We start from the raw sequence: 21,001 nt of genomic DNA on the forward strand, positions 1-21,001 counted from the left end.
GGAAGTCAAACTGCAGCCGCAGTTTTCACTCTGCAGCTTCCGGTATGCTGTGTGCACGTCTCCAACTGATAGTAATTTTCGGTCTTGAAATGCCTTACCACTTTCACAACCTTTTCTTTTAATTCCAGTTCTAGAGTTGGACTTCCATTTTTTTATTACTTAAGTTTTTCTGTGAAAGGCCGCCTTGACAAAGGCGATGCTATCAAGCTAGCCACAACATCGCTCTCTCAACCTCTCGCACCACTCTGGGGGGCGTGGTCTGCAGTTAGACCTGCGCTGTTCGGACTTCACGAAGGCCGAGGATCTTTGTTTTTGGCCCGCCCACTTAAAATCAAACCGTGATTGGTCAATTTGCCCATAACTCTCCAAACACCAAAACACATAGCTTGGCCTTCTCCGGGATTCGAGAAGTCCTAACCAATTAATGAGCCAGCTAACCAGGCCTAATAGAGACCGACGATTCTGATTGGATAACATGTTTAAGGACAGTAACCCTTTCATTGCTGATGGCAACTTGACAGTAAACTTAACTTTAGAACAAAGATGAGAGAAAATGTATTAAACGTATTGTATTAAGTTAAATGACATAGATTTTTTTAAGTATATATATACTATACATATATATATAAATATATATATATTTTATATATATATATATATATATATATGTTATTTAATTACTCATATTTTTTGGTTGAGAATTAATGTTGGGCCTTCTCTGAAGGTGTAGAAGGCCCTAAAGGTTCCCCACTTAATACATATTTTAGATATAATACTATTATATATAAAATATGTATTTAGATAGTTTTGCTGCTTTTATTCCTGATTTTTGTTTTAATTATATGAATCCTAATTCTTTTTACTTTTTTCATGTATTCATCGTCTTTTATAATTTCATTCTTAATTCTGCTGATTATTCTGCTTATTTATCATTTAGGATTTTATTAGTATCTACCATTTTATCCTCCACATAAAGGTCGTGGAGGGGTCAGAGCCAATCACAGCTGACATAGGTGGAAACCAGGATTCAAACCAGCGACCTTCTCGCCGTGAGGCAACAGTACTAGCCACTACTTCACCGTGTGACCTTCATTAGAATTTTGTTGACATTTTACGTTGCATCCAGTGTTTCCTCAGAATGGGTGACATCTCCTTGGCTCCTTTTTTGTGTATGTTTTTTTGAGGTTATATTTATGTGAAGCCCTTTAGCGTTACAATTCACACAATACAAATGAAGTTTAATTTGTTTTGAACAAAGGAAAATAAGATTCTGAAGCAGCTGCAGTATCTCAGTCTCCTTCATCCTCTGTTTCTCTGCTGAGAGCAACAGGACCCAGGAGCTCCTTAAATCCTGCAGTATTTCTACAGGAACAAAAACAGAGATGGAGTGAGTATAGTGTTTCTAAATGTTAGGTTGGAGTTTCTCTGAGATTGAACGCAGCGCCAGGTACCTGTCTCGTTTGGACTGCAGGACATAAGAGCGCTCTCGTCTCAGCTGCTCCAGTCGCTCTCTGACCACAGTTTTCTGACGGTTCTTGTCCTCCTGAAAACAGTGGCACTGGTGACTTCACACAAATACACCTGTGGAACAGAATGATGCAGAGGAACATCTCCTCAGTGTTTACCTGTGGTAGACCTTGTGTCAGGTGTCTCAGTTCGTCTGTGACCTTCAGGCCGAGCAGGTCCTCCTCTGCCTTTCTGCTCTGCATGATTGACAGGCGTTCCCTGACCTGAATGGTATAATACACTCTGTGACACCTCTGACCTTCTCATCACTATGGACAACAATAATCCCTTCACTGACCTCAATGTCAATAAGACTTTACTGTGACTATGATGTAACTAATAGAATGTTCCATTTACATTCCTGTTTACTTGTTACAGAAGTAATCTGATTGTTACGTGATATTTCCAATAGGACACTAGGATCAAATGTCTGTGGAACTTTGAATTGTATTGAAGGATGTTTATACTTTGTTCTCCTGTAAAAAGCAGCGTTGGACCTCTCTGCGTGCCAGAAATGATTAGCAGAAGAAGAAGGAAGAAGAAGGTACTGTATGCAAGGATGTACTTGTATACTTGGAAAGTACGGCAGTACACAAGTACAGAGAAGTATGCATATTGGGAAGCGGCCACTGACACAAATCAGTACTGATAGGAACCAGCCTGAGACATGTAGATGCTCGCCCCCCATGAAAATATTGCTGCCAGTGAAGGCACAGGGAAAGACGCATTCACTCACTCACTCACTCACTCATAGGGCGAAAGGCGGGGTCACACTCTGGACAGGTCGCAAGTCCATCACAGAGACAAACAACCATGCAGTTTGCCTAATCCCTACATCTGCATGATTTTGGACTGTGGAAAGAAACTGGAGAAAACCAGAGAAAAGACTCACCTTTTTAAATCTATGCATGATTCAGTCAAGGATACTTTATCTCACATGTTGTCTCACAGTGAAATAAAGCCGGGACCATATTGTTAAGATATTGTTGGTTTAAGTGGGCATAGATTTTGACAGGTGAGCCTTTTTGTTAAGTGTCTAAAATCGTTTCTGGTCAGGAGGGGTCAGATCAAAGGAAAAAATATTCTATTGTGATGTCCCAGTCATTTTGTAATTTCAAAATAAAAGTGTCTATTTCGAAATGGAACGATATACTGATTACATTTAAGATGCAAAATTAATCTGTAAATACAGAACTCATTATCATTATAACATGATATTGGACATTGATGGGCTGAGAGTCTTATTCAGACTCTAGTCCTAATCTGGTTCAAATCATATATTGTTGTGTTGTCTCACCCTGAGCAGCTGTCTCTCTCTGTCTCGCTGCTGTCGCTGTTCAACCTTCCGTTGCATGTCCACCAGGTTGCGTATCGTCTGCTCTCTCTCCATCGCTGAGACTGGTTCTCTCGCTCGCTCTCTTTCCATCTGCGTCTCTGTGAAGTCAGACTTTGCAACAGAGGAAAAAAAAACTGTGTTTCTTTCAATGAGTTGAATGTGGTAATGTTTAAAAACAATGTCTTTGACATACTGTGGTCTGTGAATGGTGTTTCTGGTCCTGAGTGTGAGTGGATTCTCCAACATCAAGCAGCTCTGACTCTGTTGCAGTGAGACACGTTTCCACATCAACCTCAGCTGTGTCGCTGGTCTCTCCAGAGCAGAGGTCATCAGAGTGTGGCTTCTCAGGGGGGTGAGTGGATTCAAAGGACTGTACCACCTGCAGATCACGTTCAGGTACAGCTTCTGTCTCGCATGATTGGTCAACCACTGACTTCTCCTCCGAGGTCAGCTGTTGGAAAACATTTAAATGATTACCTGCTCATGGCATTCGATTGTGATGTAACAAAACAGGGAAGAACAACGTCCACTTCTTAAGACAGGTGCATAAAAAAGAAGTAGCAATGAGACTCTAACACACGGTCTAAACATCTCAGTACTTGACGTTCGTCAGGCCTGATGAACCGTAATGTTTCAGTCGTACTCCCGTCAGGATGCAGGTGCAGGGCAACTGTGTGAGAGTTGATGAAGTTGCACGAGTAGAAATCGAAACTAGTTCCGACTGTAACCAAAAAATAATCAGGGAATAAAATCCGAAGCTTTGTTTAGTTTTGTAATGTTTTACAGTGTGAGTACCTCTCTCTGCTCTGCAGACTTTACATCATGGCACCCGTCACACCTGTCTCCAGAAGTCTCCTCACACTGGGTGTCTTCAGCTGTGCTGCACATGTCACTGGTCTGGACTTGAGCCTTCAGACTGCTGTCACAGCTCTGACTCAGCTCTGTAACTCTGTCTGCAGCCTCTGCGTCATCGTCATCGTCATCTTCTGGTGGTTTGCTCCAAGCTAGCGCGATCAAAGAGCCCTGCTTCTCATGAGACTGGGGGCTTCTTGTTGCACTGCCTGCATTCTCCTCTTGGGGTCCTTCTCCTCCTGCAGTGAGACTCTGATGGGTTTTACTCGGTGCATCTGAGACACACAAAATCTCCAAGTAGGGCATCTCCTCCACGACGAATCCACAATCTGGGTGGAGGAAAAGTAGATTGTAGTTGCAGCTGTGAGTGTGTGATAACACACTGTGTTTGGCTGTGTTTGCAGTACCTGTGCAGACATCCTGCTGGTTAGTCATAACAGCAGCCTGGATTTGGTTTATGTCTCTGTCTGCAAACACTGCCAGAACTTCTGCTGGCTCAGAACTCGTGCTCTGGACCACTTCAGTGGTGCTGGATGGAGTCTTCTGCAGCTCATTGTTCTCAGACACAAACACGGAGCTCGAAGTAAGGGCAGCATCTGAGATCAGGAATTGGAGCAGGTTGGCGATGCCCCGTGTTCCAAGTTCAGACTCATACTCATCTCGCAGGACCTGCAGATGATCTTCCCCCTAAGAGACAAACATTAGTGGGGTTTCTTAAAGGAATGTACTTCACTGTGGAAAACACAACTATGTAACAACTGATAGTATTGCTGGACAAAGCATGCAAATATTGTTACAATGATTCTGTTCATGTGGATCAAACAGAGGCAGAATAATCCCCACGTTATGCACTGCAACTCTAAGTTAAAAGAAAACAATTATCCTCAGAGAAGGAGCAAAGATAGACGACACAATGTTAAATGTATGAGCATCGATGTCTGACCTGGTCCAGCAGCGCTCGCAGTAATGCAGACGCTTGGAGATCATGAAGTTCCTGCAGCTGAGTCAAGAGGAGTAACGCGCAGTGTTGCAGCTGGTGTTGGGACTTCACTGCTGCTCCACTGCGCGTGTGGACCTGTATCTGAGCTGTCTGAGTCTGGACATGTGGCTCAGTGCTGGTTTGAGGCTGACTGTGCGTCTGCAGGCTGGTGAGGATTTGTCTCAACCTTTTAATGCAACTATTCCTCAAAGCAGTGTGGTTATGACCTTCTGCAAAGGAAACGAGAAGTATATAAAAACATGATGGGAATACAAGAGTTTAAAACTGTATTAAACAAACATTCAGTCTGTTTACCTTCTTCTGGTGGCGCAGTGTAAACTGGCCCCTGCAGATCCTCCAGGGAGACCCCATGTATCAATTTGACGAGGTGCCTTCTCTCCTGATCCTGAGTCAGCACCAGCAACTGCAGCACGGCCTGCTGGGAGAGAGCCAGAGTTTCTTTTTCTTTTTTTATTCTTCTCCTGATGCAATTACAATGCCCTGCATACATTTACTAGACACTAAAGTGTCAGGAGGCCTTTAAATAATCACAAATTACTTTTTAGTTAATATGGTTCCATTTTGTCAGCTTATTTAAATGACTGTGTGGAGGTGTGGGGAAACATTGTACACACAGATCATCTTTGAAACCATTGTATCAATCAGACAACAGAAAAGCAATGGATGATGAATCGACTTACAAACTGCTACGATTTCAAAGGTTTGCTGTGTAAAATGTAAGTTAAATAATTTAAATTTGGCAGAAATTGTAGATAAAATAATTAGATTTATTTTTTACATAAATCACCTGATTGTATGAATTATTTGTTTTTCATTCCCCCAGAATAAGCTCTTTATATTTGTGCTAACAGGATCAGCTGTACAGAGACAGCCATGTTTTTACAGTAGCCCACAATGGACAAACTAAACTCTCTCTTTTGGAAAAAAAATTGGAAGAAAAAGGTGTTATAATCAAATTGTTGTACATTTTGTTTAATTAAAATTAAAACATATGAAATGGGGCTAGCATTTAATAAGTAGATATTTCCTCCTGCTCCTTTTCTCACATTAAATTGTTTTAAATTATTATTATTTTAAATAAAACGTTCATATATGTAGTACCTGCTGTGTTGACACTGATATCAAGTCTTTATTCAGCTCATCATCATCATCGCCTTCACCATGTAGCCACAGAGCAGCAGCCTGCTCTGCTCCACCTGCACCGCTCACACGAGGCCTGAACAGAAGCAGGACGTACAAAACTGAATAACATCAGAGCTGATCACTGCATGTGTGATTATTTACAGTGTTTACTGCAGTGTCTGCTGCATCACCATGTCTCCCAGGACTGCCTCGCTGCCAGCAGAGCACAGTAGGACACTTTCTCTCTCTGAGCTCGCAGAGTTGCCAACCTAATGTGTAGACACACCGCTTTCAGTCTTTCTCTGTCCAACCTGTGATGTAAAAGATGAATGAATGAGAGGTGAAGCAGAGAGTGCAGGCCAGGGTGGAGACAAGTGTGACAGAAGGACGGCAGCAAAGGTGAATGAGAAAGTCTACAAGTCAGGAGGAGGAGCTGGAGATGCTGGGATTCTCAGAGGGAGAGACCAGGATGGACAGGATTAGAAATGAGCATAATCCAGGGTCAGCTCAGGTGGACCAGTTTGAGATAAAGTAAGAGAGTCAGGGTTGAGAAGGTTTTGCCACATGAAGAGGAGAGAAAGTCAAAGGATATTGGTCAAAGGATGGTGAAGATGGAGCTGCTGGACAGAAGGAAAAGAAGAAGACCATAGAGAAGGTTCATGGATGTTATGAAAGAGGACACAAGGGAGAGGACAAGATGGAGGCAGATGATCTTGTTGTAGATAAATCTACTGATGATGTAGAAGAAAGAAAAGTAAGTATATGTGTGTGTGAAATCTTGACCTCTGTCCCAGCTCTGTCAGTTTGTCCCTCTCTTGTTGACGACATGTGTGCGTCTCATACAGGAGTGACGCAGCAGAGCACCGCTGCTCCCTGAACTCAGCACAGCTTCTCAAAGATGCATCCAAACAGACCCTGCAGGAAAATCCTCTTTAATCTTTAATTCTGCTTTTACTGTATTATATTATTATATTGCAGGGTTTGTTGTTGTTGTCGATTGTCATTATTTTGTGTGAACAAAATCAGTGTAACATTATAATCACATCATAAAGTCACCAGGAAGACGAGCCTTGCATCTGGCCCGATTGATTTTTTTTAATTGTTTGTTTTTCTTCATGCAGAATTCAGAAAAAAATGTGAACTGAGTCAAACATCAGTTTAAAGACACTCTACACAACAGTCTGTGGCAAATTAAGGTTACTTTTTTCAACCAACGCATCTCTTCAATTTGCTAATTTTTGTACAATATTGAATAGTTTAGATTAGAAGAAAACAGGTTTTGCCTGATGAAGATATGATGTTTTAGGGCAAAGCTAATAAAGGAAGGCAAATAAATAAACTAATAAACTAATACATTAACTAACAATGTTGCTTTTGCCTCAGTCTGTGTCGAGATAAATGAATCACTTCATGAAGAACTGATAGAGTTGATTTGTTTTTACAAATTTTAAGTTTAATTTTAAGAGAAAAAAATACTGTTATCATTGGAAGGTTTATTCAGTAACATTCAAAATATACTCTAACGGTTAATGACTTGAAAATAATGCTGACTGTCATTTGCATCGACTATTTAGAAAAATGTGAGAAAAACTTGCATAATAATTTGGAACGCGGTGTATCTAAAAGTAACAGTATTTGTGAGTTTGGTATGAAATTAAAATGTATTTTGTTTTTCATTTGAATTAGTTTGGTGATGAAGAAACTTTGCCGTAATTATGACTTTTGTTTATACATTTTATTGATTGGTGCATTTGTGTTACCTGTACATCCTAAATGCTCCTGGCAGCTCAGCCAAACGGAGCATGTCACCTGACTCCAGAGCCTCCTCTGCAGACTCCTCCAGCCCCTCCTCCTCTCTGTGTTGTTGCCATGACAGCAAACTCTCCCAGACACTCTCAGCTTTGGAGTTTTAAACAGAAAACAGAGGAAAAACAGAATCTTAACTGAACTTTACGTGAACTTAACACACAGTAAATGTCCCTTACTGTGATGCTCCACAAGCATTTCTGTGTAAAGCAAGTGGGTCACGACGTCGTACTTCACGTCGACCAAGAGGAAGGCGTCTGACAGGGAAACACAGCCCCACGCGTGACCTTTGACCTTGAGGCTTTGCCTCCACCCGGGTGAGGGCAGTATACTGTGCACACCCTCAGACGCCAACCTGAGCACAAACACACATTTAAACACATTAAGACATATTTTTAAAACCCTCATGTGGAGGATAAAAACAGTCCAAGATGAGTGAGTGATTGAGTTCAGATAATGATACAGTGAATACATGAATACTACGATGCTAGGTATAAGATGTAAGCAAATACAGCTGCAGTTAGCACAGATGCTAAAACAGTTTTGAGGATGCTGAACCATGAATAATGTGAGTTTTCTTATTAACTACAGGTCCCACAAAAATGACAGTTAGCCCCATAGAGTCTTAAAGTAACCAAAGGTGAAGTGTGAAATACTTATTGTAATGCTTCTAACTTTTATCTCCATTTTTTTGGAGTAGATAATACTTTTTTTATGGTGTATGTATTAAATTTATTTTCTCATTATTTATAAATGAAAAATAATTCTATATTTTAATATTTTCTTGTGTTTATAATGTATGCTGCCTACTTAGTACTTTGACAGTTTATTAACATAGATTTTTTTTTACGCTTTAAGTCTAAATCAGGTATAACCTAATTTATTTATTTATTAGGTCATGTAATGCAAATGTGAAACACAAGGTCCTTTACACAGTGCAATAAATTGGTGTAATAAACAATAACGACAATAATAATAAAATCATTTTCACACGCTCACCTGATCCAGCACTGCCTGGCTGCTCTCTTTAGCCTCTTCACGCTCCTCACCCTCTCACACTTCTCATTTCCCTCCAATAGTTTCTCTGTCTGTGTGAGAAATGAGCAAAAAAAGAGGAATAAATAATAAAGAAAAAGATAAATCTGACACAGACAGACACACACACACACACACACACCTGTACAGTGTGTGTGCTGAGTGTGCAGTGTGAGTGTTTCCTCTGGTGAGGATCAGTGACGACAGGCTTTTCCATCACAAAGATATTGTTAACGTTGCCTGTGTTTATCAGCTGCAGATCCCAGAACAGCTGAGGATAACACAGAGACAATCATCACACTCAGTCGTCACGCACAACCCAGACAGACAAAGACCATTTAAACGTGTACCTTTTCCTTCTTTTCCCTCTCTCTCTCCATTTCTAAGAGCACGTCAAAGACACATTCACCAGCACAGGACCAGCAGCTGTCTCCTGTAATCTGAGGAAACACTTTAACTCTACATTAAGTATTATTATTATTATTATGATCTATTAATGAAACATAAAACTTTACAATTAATAAAGGGTAACAATGGTTAATAAGTAATGCTTATTCTGTACTTCCATAAGTTTATGAAGTCATATGGGATGCATGTTTTACACTTTACAATAAGGACCACAAAGGTAAAGTATGCTTAAGTAATAATTAGTTATAGTTAAGTCATGATTATTTACATGGATAAGGTGTCACTTAACTTTACAGACACATTAACCTTTCCCTTAAGTGACACTTCATTTATGTATCATAGCACAAAATGATTATTACTTAACTCTGTTAAGCATTACTTTACCTTTAATAACGCTCCTTGAGACACTTAATGTGTAAAATATTCATCCCTTAAATGCGACTATTCATAAATGTATGAGAGTACAGATAAAAAAAAAGACATCAACACAACTCCTTATATGGACATCCTGGGGGTGTGTGTTTATAGGTCACATATTCAGGCTTTAAATAAATGTGATTTCTTTTCATCTTCTTATGTGTCGTTGAGTCAAAATTATGATTCATTTTATATCACATTTTTATGTGTTATTTTTAAGTAGCAATAATTGTGCAAAAAGTCCCTCAATTTATTTTCGTTCATAAAAACAAACCAAGTGAACTTTGAACTGTGACAAATTTCACAAATTCAATCTGGTTTTAAACATTCTTAGTACTTTTTACTCAGGTGTGTATAGTTGGAGAAAATGAAATAAATGTCTAGTTTGTGCCGAACAAAAGGATATAAGACTCTCGCTATTGCACATTCTTATAGCCTCTCTATAAAGCCAGATTATGGATTAGGTAGCAATTTCAATTTAACCTTTTAACACCGAGCGAATCACAGACGACTGATTGCTGTCATAAAAATTCCAACGTGTGGTTATTATGGTAATTCACTCGCGCTGTTTCAGGAAGATGCCGAATCAGAGTCTTCACCAGAGAGAGTCGGAAAAAACGCCTGTGTTTTTGGACATTAAGACAAAAACTCAAACAAATATGTTATATACTGTTCAAATCTGGTCTTCATGTACAACTACAGTGGGTTTTCTTGTGTTTTTTTTTGTTTGTTTTTAAAACAAAAAACTTGTTTTTTTCTTCATTTTAAAATGTTAAAACAGTATTTTAACATGCAGTAAATTGTAAATAACTGCCAGATATTCTGGAAAAATAGGACATTTTCTGGTCCTTTTATAGTTACAACAAGTCCAGATGTGTACATCTCAGTGAATGTTGTCATGTTTATGTAAGATGGTAATCCAGAACGTCATCAGGATCCAGTGGTTCGAAAGGTAAACAAAAATCCTAAATATAAGCCATGCGTCACAATGCAAAGGCTGTAAAAATGTAAATAGAGAGAAGAATATTAGTTTGACAGTTTCAGAACGACGTCTTTGAAACAGCTTGAAATGCATCAGGTATGAGACAAAAAGTGATGTCATGGCATCTCTATGTAACACAAAGAATGTTTATGTCTCAGTGATCGTGTATGATTTGATTTATTCTGCTTAATAAAAGACATAAAATGACTCTGATAAAACAGTGATGCTGACCTGCTCCATAGCTGCGTGTGCTTGGTCCATGTCGGCGGGAACATGAAACACTCTGCTGTAGAGGAGACACACGTCGTCAGGGGAAAACTCTTGGCCCACAGATATTCCCAGAGACTGGTACAAACCAGCCACGCACTCCTGCAACGGACACACGAGGATTTCACTGCAAATGAACAAAGAGAAGAAGAGTTTGATCACAACGTCCACACGGAGAACATCTTACCTGCTCCATGTTTGCAGCAGCAGTCCCTGCACAACAGCTGGATCAGGTTACCAAGCAACAAAAGTGACAGTGTATCTGTCACAGGGAGACAGAGGGGAGGGGAATGTGATACGTGACCATGTGACCCAGCACACTCGTGTGAAAGTTGGTGGATCACAGCCCATGAATTGTTAATATTACCTTTTTTCCGAGTCTCTAATGTCATGTAAGCAGGTAGTTGCTACAAATATGAGTAAAATAGAGTCACATGTGGACACAGAGGACATGTTTACAACAATTAAGTGGTAGTAAGTTTGTTTCTTCCACCCTTTAGTCTTCTTAAAGCTGAATCTACTTATCGTTAATCATTCATTCGTTCTTATCATTCTACTGAACATTTGTTCTTATTTTTATCTTCTCTTCATTAAGTCAAAGTTGCACATTCTGATTCTTCCTCCACAATACCACATTTTAATTGTATGTGTTTGTTAGGTGATGATGGGTGGAGGTCTTATCTAAACTGATAACTGGATACAGTTGTTGTATTTCTGCTCCTGGTCTCTGTCTTCTGTCTCTACCTCACTTGTCCTCTGTCCCCCATTTTTCCTTTCACCCCAACCGGTCGAGGCAGACGCTGCACATCTGTGCACTGATGCCTAGTGTTTGCTCATCGTGTGAACTGTTCTGTTTCTGTGCTCTCTATGATATAGTAAAGGTTTCTGTCTCACTGTGCACAGAGCCTTGAGATAATGTATGCTGTGATTTGGAGCTACACACGTGGACAAAAGTGTTGGTACCCGTCGGTTAATGAAAGAAAAACTCACAATGGTCACAGAAATAACTTGAATCTGACAAAAGTAATAATAAATAAAAATTCTATGAAATTTACCCAATGAAAGTCAGACATTGCTTTTCAACCATGCTTCAATAGAATTATTTAAAAAAATAAACTCATGAAACAGTATACAAATAAAACATTTAATTGAATTGTCGAGTTGGCATGTTCTCCCCGGGTTTTCTCCAGGTTCTCCAGTTTCCTCCCACAGTCCAAAAACATGCAATATGAGGATTAGGTAATGTAGGTGTGAGAGTGAGAGTGGATGGTTGTTTGTGTTCCAATAATTAATATTTTTTCTTCTTTTTTTTTACTTAAATATAAAAATATAAAAGACATATTTGTGAAACTTTAGTTTATTTGTAAAACTGAGAGAAGAGAGACAGAAAAATACCTGAGGTCTCGTGGTTTATCTTGTATACAGTCAATGCCACACAGGCTGACACAAACCTGCACAGTAAACAAAAATATTTCATAAAAGTTTCATAAATGTGTTGATTAGCATGTGACATCAACTCTCGTGTGACATAAATATTCAGTGCTACAGATTCATATATAAAAGGTTTATACCAACTCTAAAAATGCAGTATTACACGTCAGTTAATCCACAGGTCATGGAGTTCACCAGCAGATCTTTCTTTTATCATTTCACACAGTGAGAAAACATGATGCAGTCCAGAAGTGGATTGTAGATTATCAGAGGGTGACAGTGCATGTGTGTGTGTGTGTGTGTGTGTGTGTGTGTGTGGGCATATACATTTAGCATATACGCTGAAAGGGAGCAGTCCGAGCTTTAGGTGTGGTTGCCGTGGATAATCTTGGGACACTTCTCGGGCTGTATACAGTAGTTGTTGTGCAGGACCAAACCAGCAGGACACTGGCAGCCTGGAACACAGGGTTTGAAGCAGTGGCTCTCTATCACCCCCAGAGGTACGTCCACGTTAAAGCAGGTCACGGGACACGGGGGCCCACACTCGTCAAACACAAAGCCCCTCTCCACTGGACAGCCCACAGCTGTGGAAGACAGCCACAGGAACACAACACACAGAGATGGTGGTCAGCAGGAGTCAGCAGGTTTCCTCCCACACACACACACACACACACACACACACACAAACAAGAACAACAATCATGGTGCAGTTTCAAATGTGAGCAGGTGTGTTTTTCTTTCATCTTAAAGGTTATTCAACTATTATTAAACTGCTCACAGGTAAGAGATTACATTTTAAGGTTTGCTAAATTACAACATGATAAGATGCACAAAAAGCACAATTACCACCAAGTAACAGAGGAAAAAAGAACATTCATGTTTGAAAAACCAATGATAATCAGGAGAGTGTGTGAACTGTGAAATACTTGTTCTGAAACATGCATTTCACTAAATAAACTCAAAAAGCTGCACATGGAAAATTGAAATATTTAAAAACTAGCTATTTTGTTGCTGTTTTGTGAAGATTCTAACTTTTTTTGTCTTTAACAAACTGTCAGTATCAATAACATCCTCATTTTTCACTGTAGATCAGTATTTTTCTGATCACCTGTTGTCAAAAACAATCCAAAGTAAAGATCAGAACTATTAAAATACAAGAAAGAAATCTCAAACATTTACTTTTTAGTAAAACAAAATCATTTGCCATTTAAAAACAAAGAGCAACTCTAATAACACAGTATAGCTCTGTGTGTGGGTGTAACGGCAGTGAGTCTGACTCCACCCCATTGATAAGACGAATGAGTTCAGTGCAGATAACAGCTCAGGGCCGAAATAGCTCAGTTGGGAGAGCGTCAGACTGAAGATCTGAAGGTCCCTGGTTCAATCCCGGGTTTCGGCATTTAAAAGCGTTTATCTTGGCCCCTGTTGACCTAAAACGACAGTGAAACATTCTACCAGTGGTTGATCTTGGTACAGCTCAACTTCAACTCCACCCCTGGCTGATTGCACTTAAGTTGCTTTGGATAAAAGCGTCTGCTAAATGACATGTAATCATGTACATACTGTTTATGTTTCTTATATTAATCTATTTGACTTCCATGACTACCATAAATTTGACAAGATAAAAAGCAGCATGATCATTTGAGATGGATATTTAAGTAGGCTACTTATTTGATCCTTATAGGAGTCTTTGTTACACAGTTGGAGAACTATATAATGAAATGGCTGGTTAGGGACAGGTGGAAAATGCATCAGCACAAATGTAACAGCTTAGTAGTTTAAAACATGTCAAATGACTGAATCAGACTCATATCAGTATCTGAGACACTGCAACAAGTTGCAATGTTGGTATCAGAAAAAGAAGTGATGTCAAGTCAACCCTAACAGGAGTATACCAAAGACTGGGACACCATGGATCGGTTATTTTACTTAACAACTGTTGACAATGGAAATGGAAGCTTGGTAGAAAACAGGCGTGTGAACAGTGTGCTTGTCTCACCACACAGTGACGGGCTCCTCCACTTCAGCACAACTCCAGCCACCCTGCACTGAGCGGCGTAAGCCTCCAGCGCGTCACACAGACACTCGTCACTGTTGGCCCCGCAGGCGCAGAGATCATACACGCAGGCTGCGTACCAAGGTTCAGGAGGCACCACGCGATGGCATGGCTTAAACACGGTAGACTTCAAGACCTTGCAGCGAGCGTTAGCCCCCTTCTTTGCCTGGTAACCTGCGTCCTTGCAGGGGTCCACGTCCTCGCCAGGTCGACAGGTGGAGAGGGAGCGGCTGCCGTTTGTGACCTGAAACGACAAAAGTGTACCTTGATTTACCTTCTTTTTTTATCACCAGCTGCCACTGGTGGATTCCTCTTGGAGAGTCTTTACTTCGTACTGTCGTTATTTACAACGCTGACAAACTTCAGGGAAATGTAACTTACATGCGTTTTTACACTTCTTACTCATATTAATAAAACAAAGTTATGGAGACTATTGTTGAAAGTTAAGTTTCCCCCTAAACTGCCAAACAGGAAGCTGCAAACTTCAGCTCCAACGACAATGATATATCAGATATTATATTCAGTTTGTCAGGTTCTGTGATTCTCCAACTGTAGTGAGTCACATGATGTCCAGAACATGTGAGGTCAGTGGAACGGAAGGATTTTGACCAGAGCGTGGAGCGGCACATGAATAAGTAATGCCAGCGTCACCTTATCTCTGAATCTGTCTTGCCACAGAGTGAAAGTGGGGTCCTCGAGACACATTAGAGTCCACTGACACTCCTCATGTACTGTAACCATGTACTGCCACAGTACGAACACCGTGTAAGTGTTTCCTGTTTCAGCGATACGAGGAGTGCTCCACCTCCTCTTTCTCTGTCTCTCATGCAGACAGACACCAGTGATTTTGCTCGTCAGTGGAATGATCTGCCTCAGCACATCAGACCGTCCTCTTTCTTGTCTGTTTTTAAATCTCTTCTCTTTGGCCTTTTACACACAACTTAATTTTTATTTTATTAGGTTAGGATTAGGGTTATTTACGGTTGTTTTATATTTTTTAATTGATACATCTTTCTTTACATGTATTTTATTGTTATTTATTGTGTCTTCTATATATTCTTCTGTTCAGTACTTTGGTCTCCTGTGGTTGTTTTAAAGATTTGAATTTGTGAAATTCTGTTGTGAGATTTCATCTGAACGTCAGAGAGAGCACCTCTCAATGTCTGAGAAACGTCAGGAACAGTTTAAGTTTCAGTTTTTGTGCCAGTCTGCTGTATATGGATGTGGTTAACAATTCATTATCTACTGTAATCAGGGTTAAATCTGACACCTGTGAAATGTCCCCTACTGGATTTGGTCGGCTGTTGAGTATAGTAGAGTATAGTATATTATAGTACAGTACAGTATACTGTAGTATAGTATAGTATAGTACAGTATACTGTAGTATAGTATAGTGCAGTATAGCAGAGTAGAGTACAGTATAGTATAGTATAGCAGAGTAGAGTACAGTATAGTAGAGTATAGTACAGTACAGTATAGTAGAGTATAGTATAGTGGTATAGTGTAGTATAGTACAGTACAGTGTAGTGTAGTATAGTATAGTATAGTATAGTATAGTACAGTATAGCAGAGTAGAGTACAATATAGTAGAGTATAGTATAGTGCAGTATAGTAGAGTATAATACAGTATAAATATAATGGTATAGTATAGTACAGTATAGTGTAGTGTAGTATAGTATAGTACAGTATAGTGTAGTATAGTATAGTATAGTATAGTACAGTATAGCAGAGTAGAGTACAGTATAGTATAGTATAGTATAGTATAGTGTAGTACAGTATAGTGTAGTATAGTATAGTACAGTATAGCAGAGTAGAGTACAGTAGAGTACAGTATAGTATAGTATAGTATAGTACAGTATAGCAGAGTATAGCAGAGTATAGTACAGTATAGTTCATTGAGGTGTGACTCTCCATATGTTCAGTGACCATGTTTTACCCTCCAGCTGTTGCCAAAGTCAGACTCTGACAGGCTGATGCGTCCGCTGGGCGTCCGCAGGTCGTCCTGGTAGTAGTTGTTGAAGTTTCCACAGAGACCACAGGTGTGGCCCTTGTAGGAGCCCGGCACACTCACCTCCAGGTGTGAGCGACCACTCCACTGCACCTGCAGCTCAATCAGAGACAGTGTGAGTGGATTCAAATGAAATAATCAGCCAGAAAAAGACATGTCAAAAAAGACTGTGAGATTCTGCACCTTCAGGCCGATGTTAGTGTTGAGTAGGATGGTGTTGCTCTGCCGTTCTATATAGATGTGTGGTTCTCTGAGGTACGGCAAACTCACAGCGTCATCATTGACCTACAGGTCAAATGAAAATGCAGTTCTATTCAAAAGAACACTTAACAATGTGGAAAAACACACAATGGAAACAAGCAATTAACACATTAGAGTAAATGAAAGATGGAAGCTATTTTAGAGGATGTTGATTTACCACAGTAACTTACCATGTAACATAAACACAACATAAGAACATCATTCAAATCAAGCATAATTATTATGTTGAGCCTTATGCTAAAGTCATTTTAGTCAGCGTTCAATATTCGAATCCTTCCCCTCGACCTTGAAGTTGGCAGATTTAAAAATGTTCACGAAGAAAACAGATTGTGTGAATGATGCAGATTAAATGAACTTGAGAATGAGTCACACTGTCGTCTGCGTTGTCCTCACTATGATGATCTAAGAAGACCTTTACTTCAAATCCCTGAAATATTCTGGCGCACTGATGACGACAGAATGGGATGGATTTTTAAGTTTAATGCATACAAGCTTTGTTCGTTCATTGTGGAAGAAATAAATATACGTGGTTTGTGGATGTGGACCAGCACCATGCAGCATTAAGGACAAGCACAACTGCATATAATTATTCACAATAATATTGGACACAAACCTTGACGAGCCAGTCCTGAAGCAGCTGCACGGCAACGTCTCCAATGAACACTGTGACCTCTTTGGTCCAGGAGACTCCTTTACGTCCTCGATCATCGTTAGTCACATGAACACTGGACAGAACAGAGAGGAGACACTAAGCTTCACTGTTTTTACACATTTTCTTTCACTGAGAAGATCCAGATTAAATCTTTCATCATTTTCTGCTTAATTGTTTACCGCAGACAGTAAAAGCATAAAAACATGTGTTTAGTACATTCATTCTGTTTTTTGACTTCTTATAGTCCTTGAACAATTTAAAAATAAACCTTTCCTTCTAACTTTAAATATGACTTGGTATACAACAATTAAAGCTAAGACAGGTACCATTTCCTTTTTTTTAATAGTATTATTTTATTATTTATATAATGACTTTTCATGACTTGTTGAATCAACAGCTGCCATGTTGGTTCCTTTTTAGGCGTCCTTACCAGATGTGTCCGCAGAGCAAAATCAAACCCTTGGCAGACTGGGCCGGGTCAACCCAGGCTATAGTTGTGGCCTCCTGCTACCAGTCACTACCGGTAACTATAGCGACGCTCTCACCTGAAGTCTCCGCCCTCACAGTCCTGTGCCAGGACGTATGTGCACGCTCCCTGGAAGTGCAGCATGCGGCCGTCGAAGGTGCGATAATGAGGGTCACCGAAGGCAATGCAGGAGGCTGGACGAGGAAGACAGTGAGGACAACACAGACCTGGGACGACTGCTGGCATCTCATCCTGAGAGCACACACACACACACACACACACACACACACACACACACACACACACACACACACACACACACACACACACACACACAGTGAGTAACTGTGATGGAGCCAGGGGCCTCAGTGGAGGCTAAATAAATGTCAGCAGTGACAAAATGAGCTGTGAGCAAGCAGCTGCAGGGTAAACACTAATGATCTTTAAAGTCCCTCTACAGACTAAAGAGTTTCAACAGTGAGGCATCATGGGAACATCTCAGACAGTGTTTAACCACTGACAACAGTGTGTGTGTGTGTGTGTGTGTGTGTGTGTTTTACTGACTGTTGCGCAGGTGAGGGGAGGGCAGCGTTCACTGTGACAGTGCACGTCTCCAGACACACATGTGCAGCTGGTGCACTCATCCACCTCCCACTGTTCGTTACTGTGATACACTGTTCCCTGGTGCAGACACGACTCCCTCGATTCTGCAGCGCACACACACACACACACACACAGACAGACAGACAGACAGACAGACAGACACACACAGACACAGAGACAGACACACACGTTTAAGCTGTAAGGCAGAACTCAGAGTGACACAGCAGTTATTGACGTGACTGTGTTTGCTGGCAGCGATACCTTTGCATTCAGGGCAGCATTTCCCGGGAATCTTCACTAGTTTTTGGCCGTCCAGACAAAGTGTAGGTAAACACTCCTCAATGCTGCATTCAATGTGACCCAACTAAGGATGTGATATAGAACAACAGAGGAAAGAATTGCGTCATACGTAAAGGAGATGCTCCAGGTTGAAAAGATACAACAATTAATTCAAACTTGTGAGGATTTGTTTTGAATGAAAATCGGTTATCTCTTAAACTAAGATTCCTGGAAGTCAGTAGAAACTTTACCAGAAAGTTCTATTTTTTGCTGTTGTTTACAATAGTTAACCCTAAGGGGAAAATGTATTCAAATCCCACAAAGGGAAATAAAAACAAAATAAAAGCGAAACCTGTTTGAATAATTTCTTTGCAATTTTTTGTTTGTTTTAACAAGAAAAAAAAGTTTTTTGTGTGAGAAAATCAGAGACTTAGCCCTAGATACAACACTGAGGTTTTGCTTAGATGTTAGTGCTTAAAGCTGTGCCTGCACTTGATGTTACACTTCATGGTATAGTGTGCACTTATACTGTAGCCCTGTCAATGCTGTGTTTTCATTGTGTGAAGTGATATTATATAGAGCTAACAATGTGTTTGGGTAATGGTGTGATGCATTCCTGCCGGGTTGAAGGCGGCAAGTAGTCGTATTTTAGTAGGTATTTTGATTTTAATTAATGTCATTTAATGTCATTTCACTGGTTAAATATGATCTATGTTAATTAGTGTCAAATAAAGTGTTTTCAGACTCTTGTCTGGCACTGTTTTATTCATTTTTTTGTTTTTTTTTCTCTGCCCTGGCAAGTGAGCCGTAAGGGGCAAATACATGGGAGATGCCCTTGGATTTCTTTTCTTTAGTTTGTGTTTGTTTGTCTTGTTGTTGTTTCATCTGCTCTCTTCCCCCCTTCATAATCGACCCAACGTGAATCCCGGTGTAGTCGTCAGGACAGGCTGAAGGTGTACACTGGACCTTTAAATATCATTGTAAGAGCTTCTTAGTTATTCTTTGACTGTTATTTCCTTCCACCAATGTTAATGTCAGTTATGCCATATTATCTACTGTATATTATTCCACTCACAATACAGGAACAAGTAACACAGTTGTCGTCGCTGTCTGTCCAGCTGCTGCCGTTTTCCACTCTGCTCTGTCCCTCAATCACACAATCTGTACAATAACAGAAGAAAAACAAAACGTTTCAGGGAATTTAGACGTAAAACCACGGGGAACAGAGAGGTTCGGCCTCACCTTTACACACAGGACAGCACGAGTCTGGAGGCGTGGCCTGCTCATCGAGAGGACAAGAAAGTTGGGGGCACATTTGGTGCAGACAGGTCCACGTAAGGTCCTATAATCAGAGACACACAAGTGTATATGGATATTAACAACTCAGATTAATTAGATGAATAGTTAGTTAGGCTATTTCTGTTTCTGTTCAAGCTCAGACTCGGGTTAAGATTACTTTATTGTCGCCATATGGGTCGCAAGAAGTTTTGTCTGTGGTTTCCATGGTGACCAAACCCACGTTTGCTTACCATGTTACTGAAACCATATGGGACTTGCTTAATATGCCCTCATAGTACCCACTTAGTACCCAGGTAGACTGGAGAGGGCACTAAATGGGCTGGAAACCATGGACAAACCTGCTTGGGACCCATATTGTCAGCTTAAATATAAACCCACTATAAACCCTGATGTGTGTGTGGCACAGACACATCATACCAAACAAGTCCTGATCGCATGAATAAAAGTGAAATGCATCAAAGTGTGATTTGCATAGAAATAAATAGGGAAGCATGGCTGAATGTTCCTTAAATCCAAATGAATGTTGGTAAACAAATATGGATCACTCAGACCTGACAGTGGCAGGTGAAACAGGGGTCGTCAGTGGCCAACACCTCGTTTCCAATCAGAGCAGCGGTGCAGTTACTGAGAGGCTCTAAACACAAATAAAACACATTTACACAACTCAGTCCAGAGCTCAGCAACAGTACAAGGCAGAATAGCACACGCTCACCGGCCACTTTATTAGGTTCTCAGTTACTTTTGCCTCATTTTAAACCAGGTTGTGAGTGAAAATCCCAGTAGATCAACAGTTTCTGAAATACTCAGACCATCAACCGTGTCATGTTCAAAGTGAATGAAATCACCTTTATTTCTCATTCTGATCCTCAGTGCGATCTTCAGCAGCTTGTCTTGACCACGTCTACATGCCTGAGTTTCTGCCTTGTGTTAAAAAGCAGGTATAATGGTGTACCTAATAAAGTGGACACTGGCCTGTGACTGTATAGTTCATTCATTTTACAGAAATGCACTTTCATACTGACGTGCACAGACGGGACAGCAGGAATCAGGTCCAGAGAAGAAGATGTTGCTTTTAGGGCAGTCGACCAGACTGGGACACTGCTTTCTTAAACATCTCAGGTGTTGTTCTCCATCCGGCATCACCTGAGGTACAATAACATGAAAATGCTTCTATAAGCATTTATCAAACACACATGTGAAAGTCATACGAGTCAC

At 40.3% G+C, this 21,001-nt stretch overlaps 2 protein-coding genes and 1 non-coding gene across 3 annotated transcripts in view; 1 reads left to right on the top strand and 2 right to left on the bottom strand.

Moving 5' to 3' along the window:
- Positions 1-810: 810 nt before the first annotated feature.
- On the bottom strand, positions 811-10,935 carry LOC131470313 (uncharacterized). The gene is made up of 19 exons (XM_058646049.1): positions 10,919-10,935; positions 10,696-10,833; positions 9,008-9,097; positions 8,800-8,928; positions 8,622-8,710; positions 7,802-7,977; positions 7,577-7,715; positions 6,600-6,731; positions 6,008-6,127; positions 5,796-5,910; positions 4,989-5,112; positions 4,638-4,903; positions 4,102-4,381; positions 3,638-4,023; positions 3,036-3,293; positions 2,804-2,953; positions 1,626-1,730; positions 1,452-1,543; positions 811-1,362 (listed from the first exon to the last, which is right to left on the bottom strand). Exons 1-19 carry the CDS (start codon positions 10,925-10,927, stop codon positions 1,290-1,292), a joined length of 2,871 nt encoding a protein of 956 aa, XP_058502032.1. The 5' UTR covers positions 10,928-10,935; the 3' UTR covers positions 811-1,289.
- A 926-nt stretch (positions 10,936-11,861) lies between these two features.
- Positions 11,862-21,001, bottom strand: part of kcp (kielin cysteine rich BMP regulator) — a 33,302-nt gene continuing 24,162 nt past the window's right edge. The window contains exons 35-46 of the mRNA XM_058646048.1: positions 20,809-20,929; positions 20,338-20,420; positions 19,730-19,829; positions 19,563-19,648; positions 18,470-18,572; positions 18,170-18,312; positions 17,685-17,857; positions 17,101-17,212; positions 16,410-16,511; positions 16,155-16,319; positions 14,162-14,462; positions 11,862-12,746 (exon numbers count right to left, since the gene is read on the bottom strand). Of these exons, the coding sequence (XP_058502031.1) occupies positions 12,526-12,746; positions 14,162-14,462; positions 16,155-16,319; positions 16,410-16,511; positions 17,101-17,212; positions 17,685-17,857; positions 18,170-18,312; positions 18,470-18,572; positions 19,563-19,648; positions 19,730-19,829; positions 20,338-20,420; positions 20,809-20,929 (1,710 nt within the window). The 3' untranslated portion in view covers positions 11,862-12,525. The remainder of the gene's footprint in view (positions 12,747-14,161; positions 14,463-16,154; positions 16,320-16,409; positions 16,512-17,100; positions 17,213-17,684; positions 17,858-18,169; positions 18,313-18,469; positions 18,573-19,562; positions 19,649-19,729; positions 19,830-20,337; positions 20,421-20,808; positions 20,930-21,001) is intronic.
- On the top strand, positions 13,489-13,561 carry trnaf-gaa (transfer RNA phenylalanine (anticodon GAA)). Its single transcript has one exon. It is a non-coding gene; the product is annotated as a tRNA-Phe (tRNA).

Source organism: Solea solea, chromosome 12 (assembly GCF_958295425.1).
Source record: "Solea solea chromosome 12, fSolSol10.1, whole genome shotgun sequence".
In the NCBI taxonomy this organism is placed as follows: Eukaryota; Metazoa; Chordata; class Actinopteri; order Pleuronectiformes; family Soleidae; genus Solea; species Solea solea.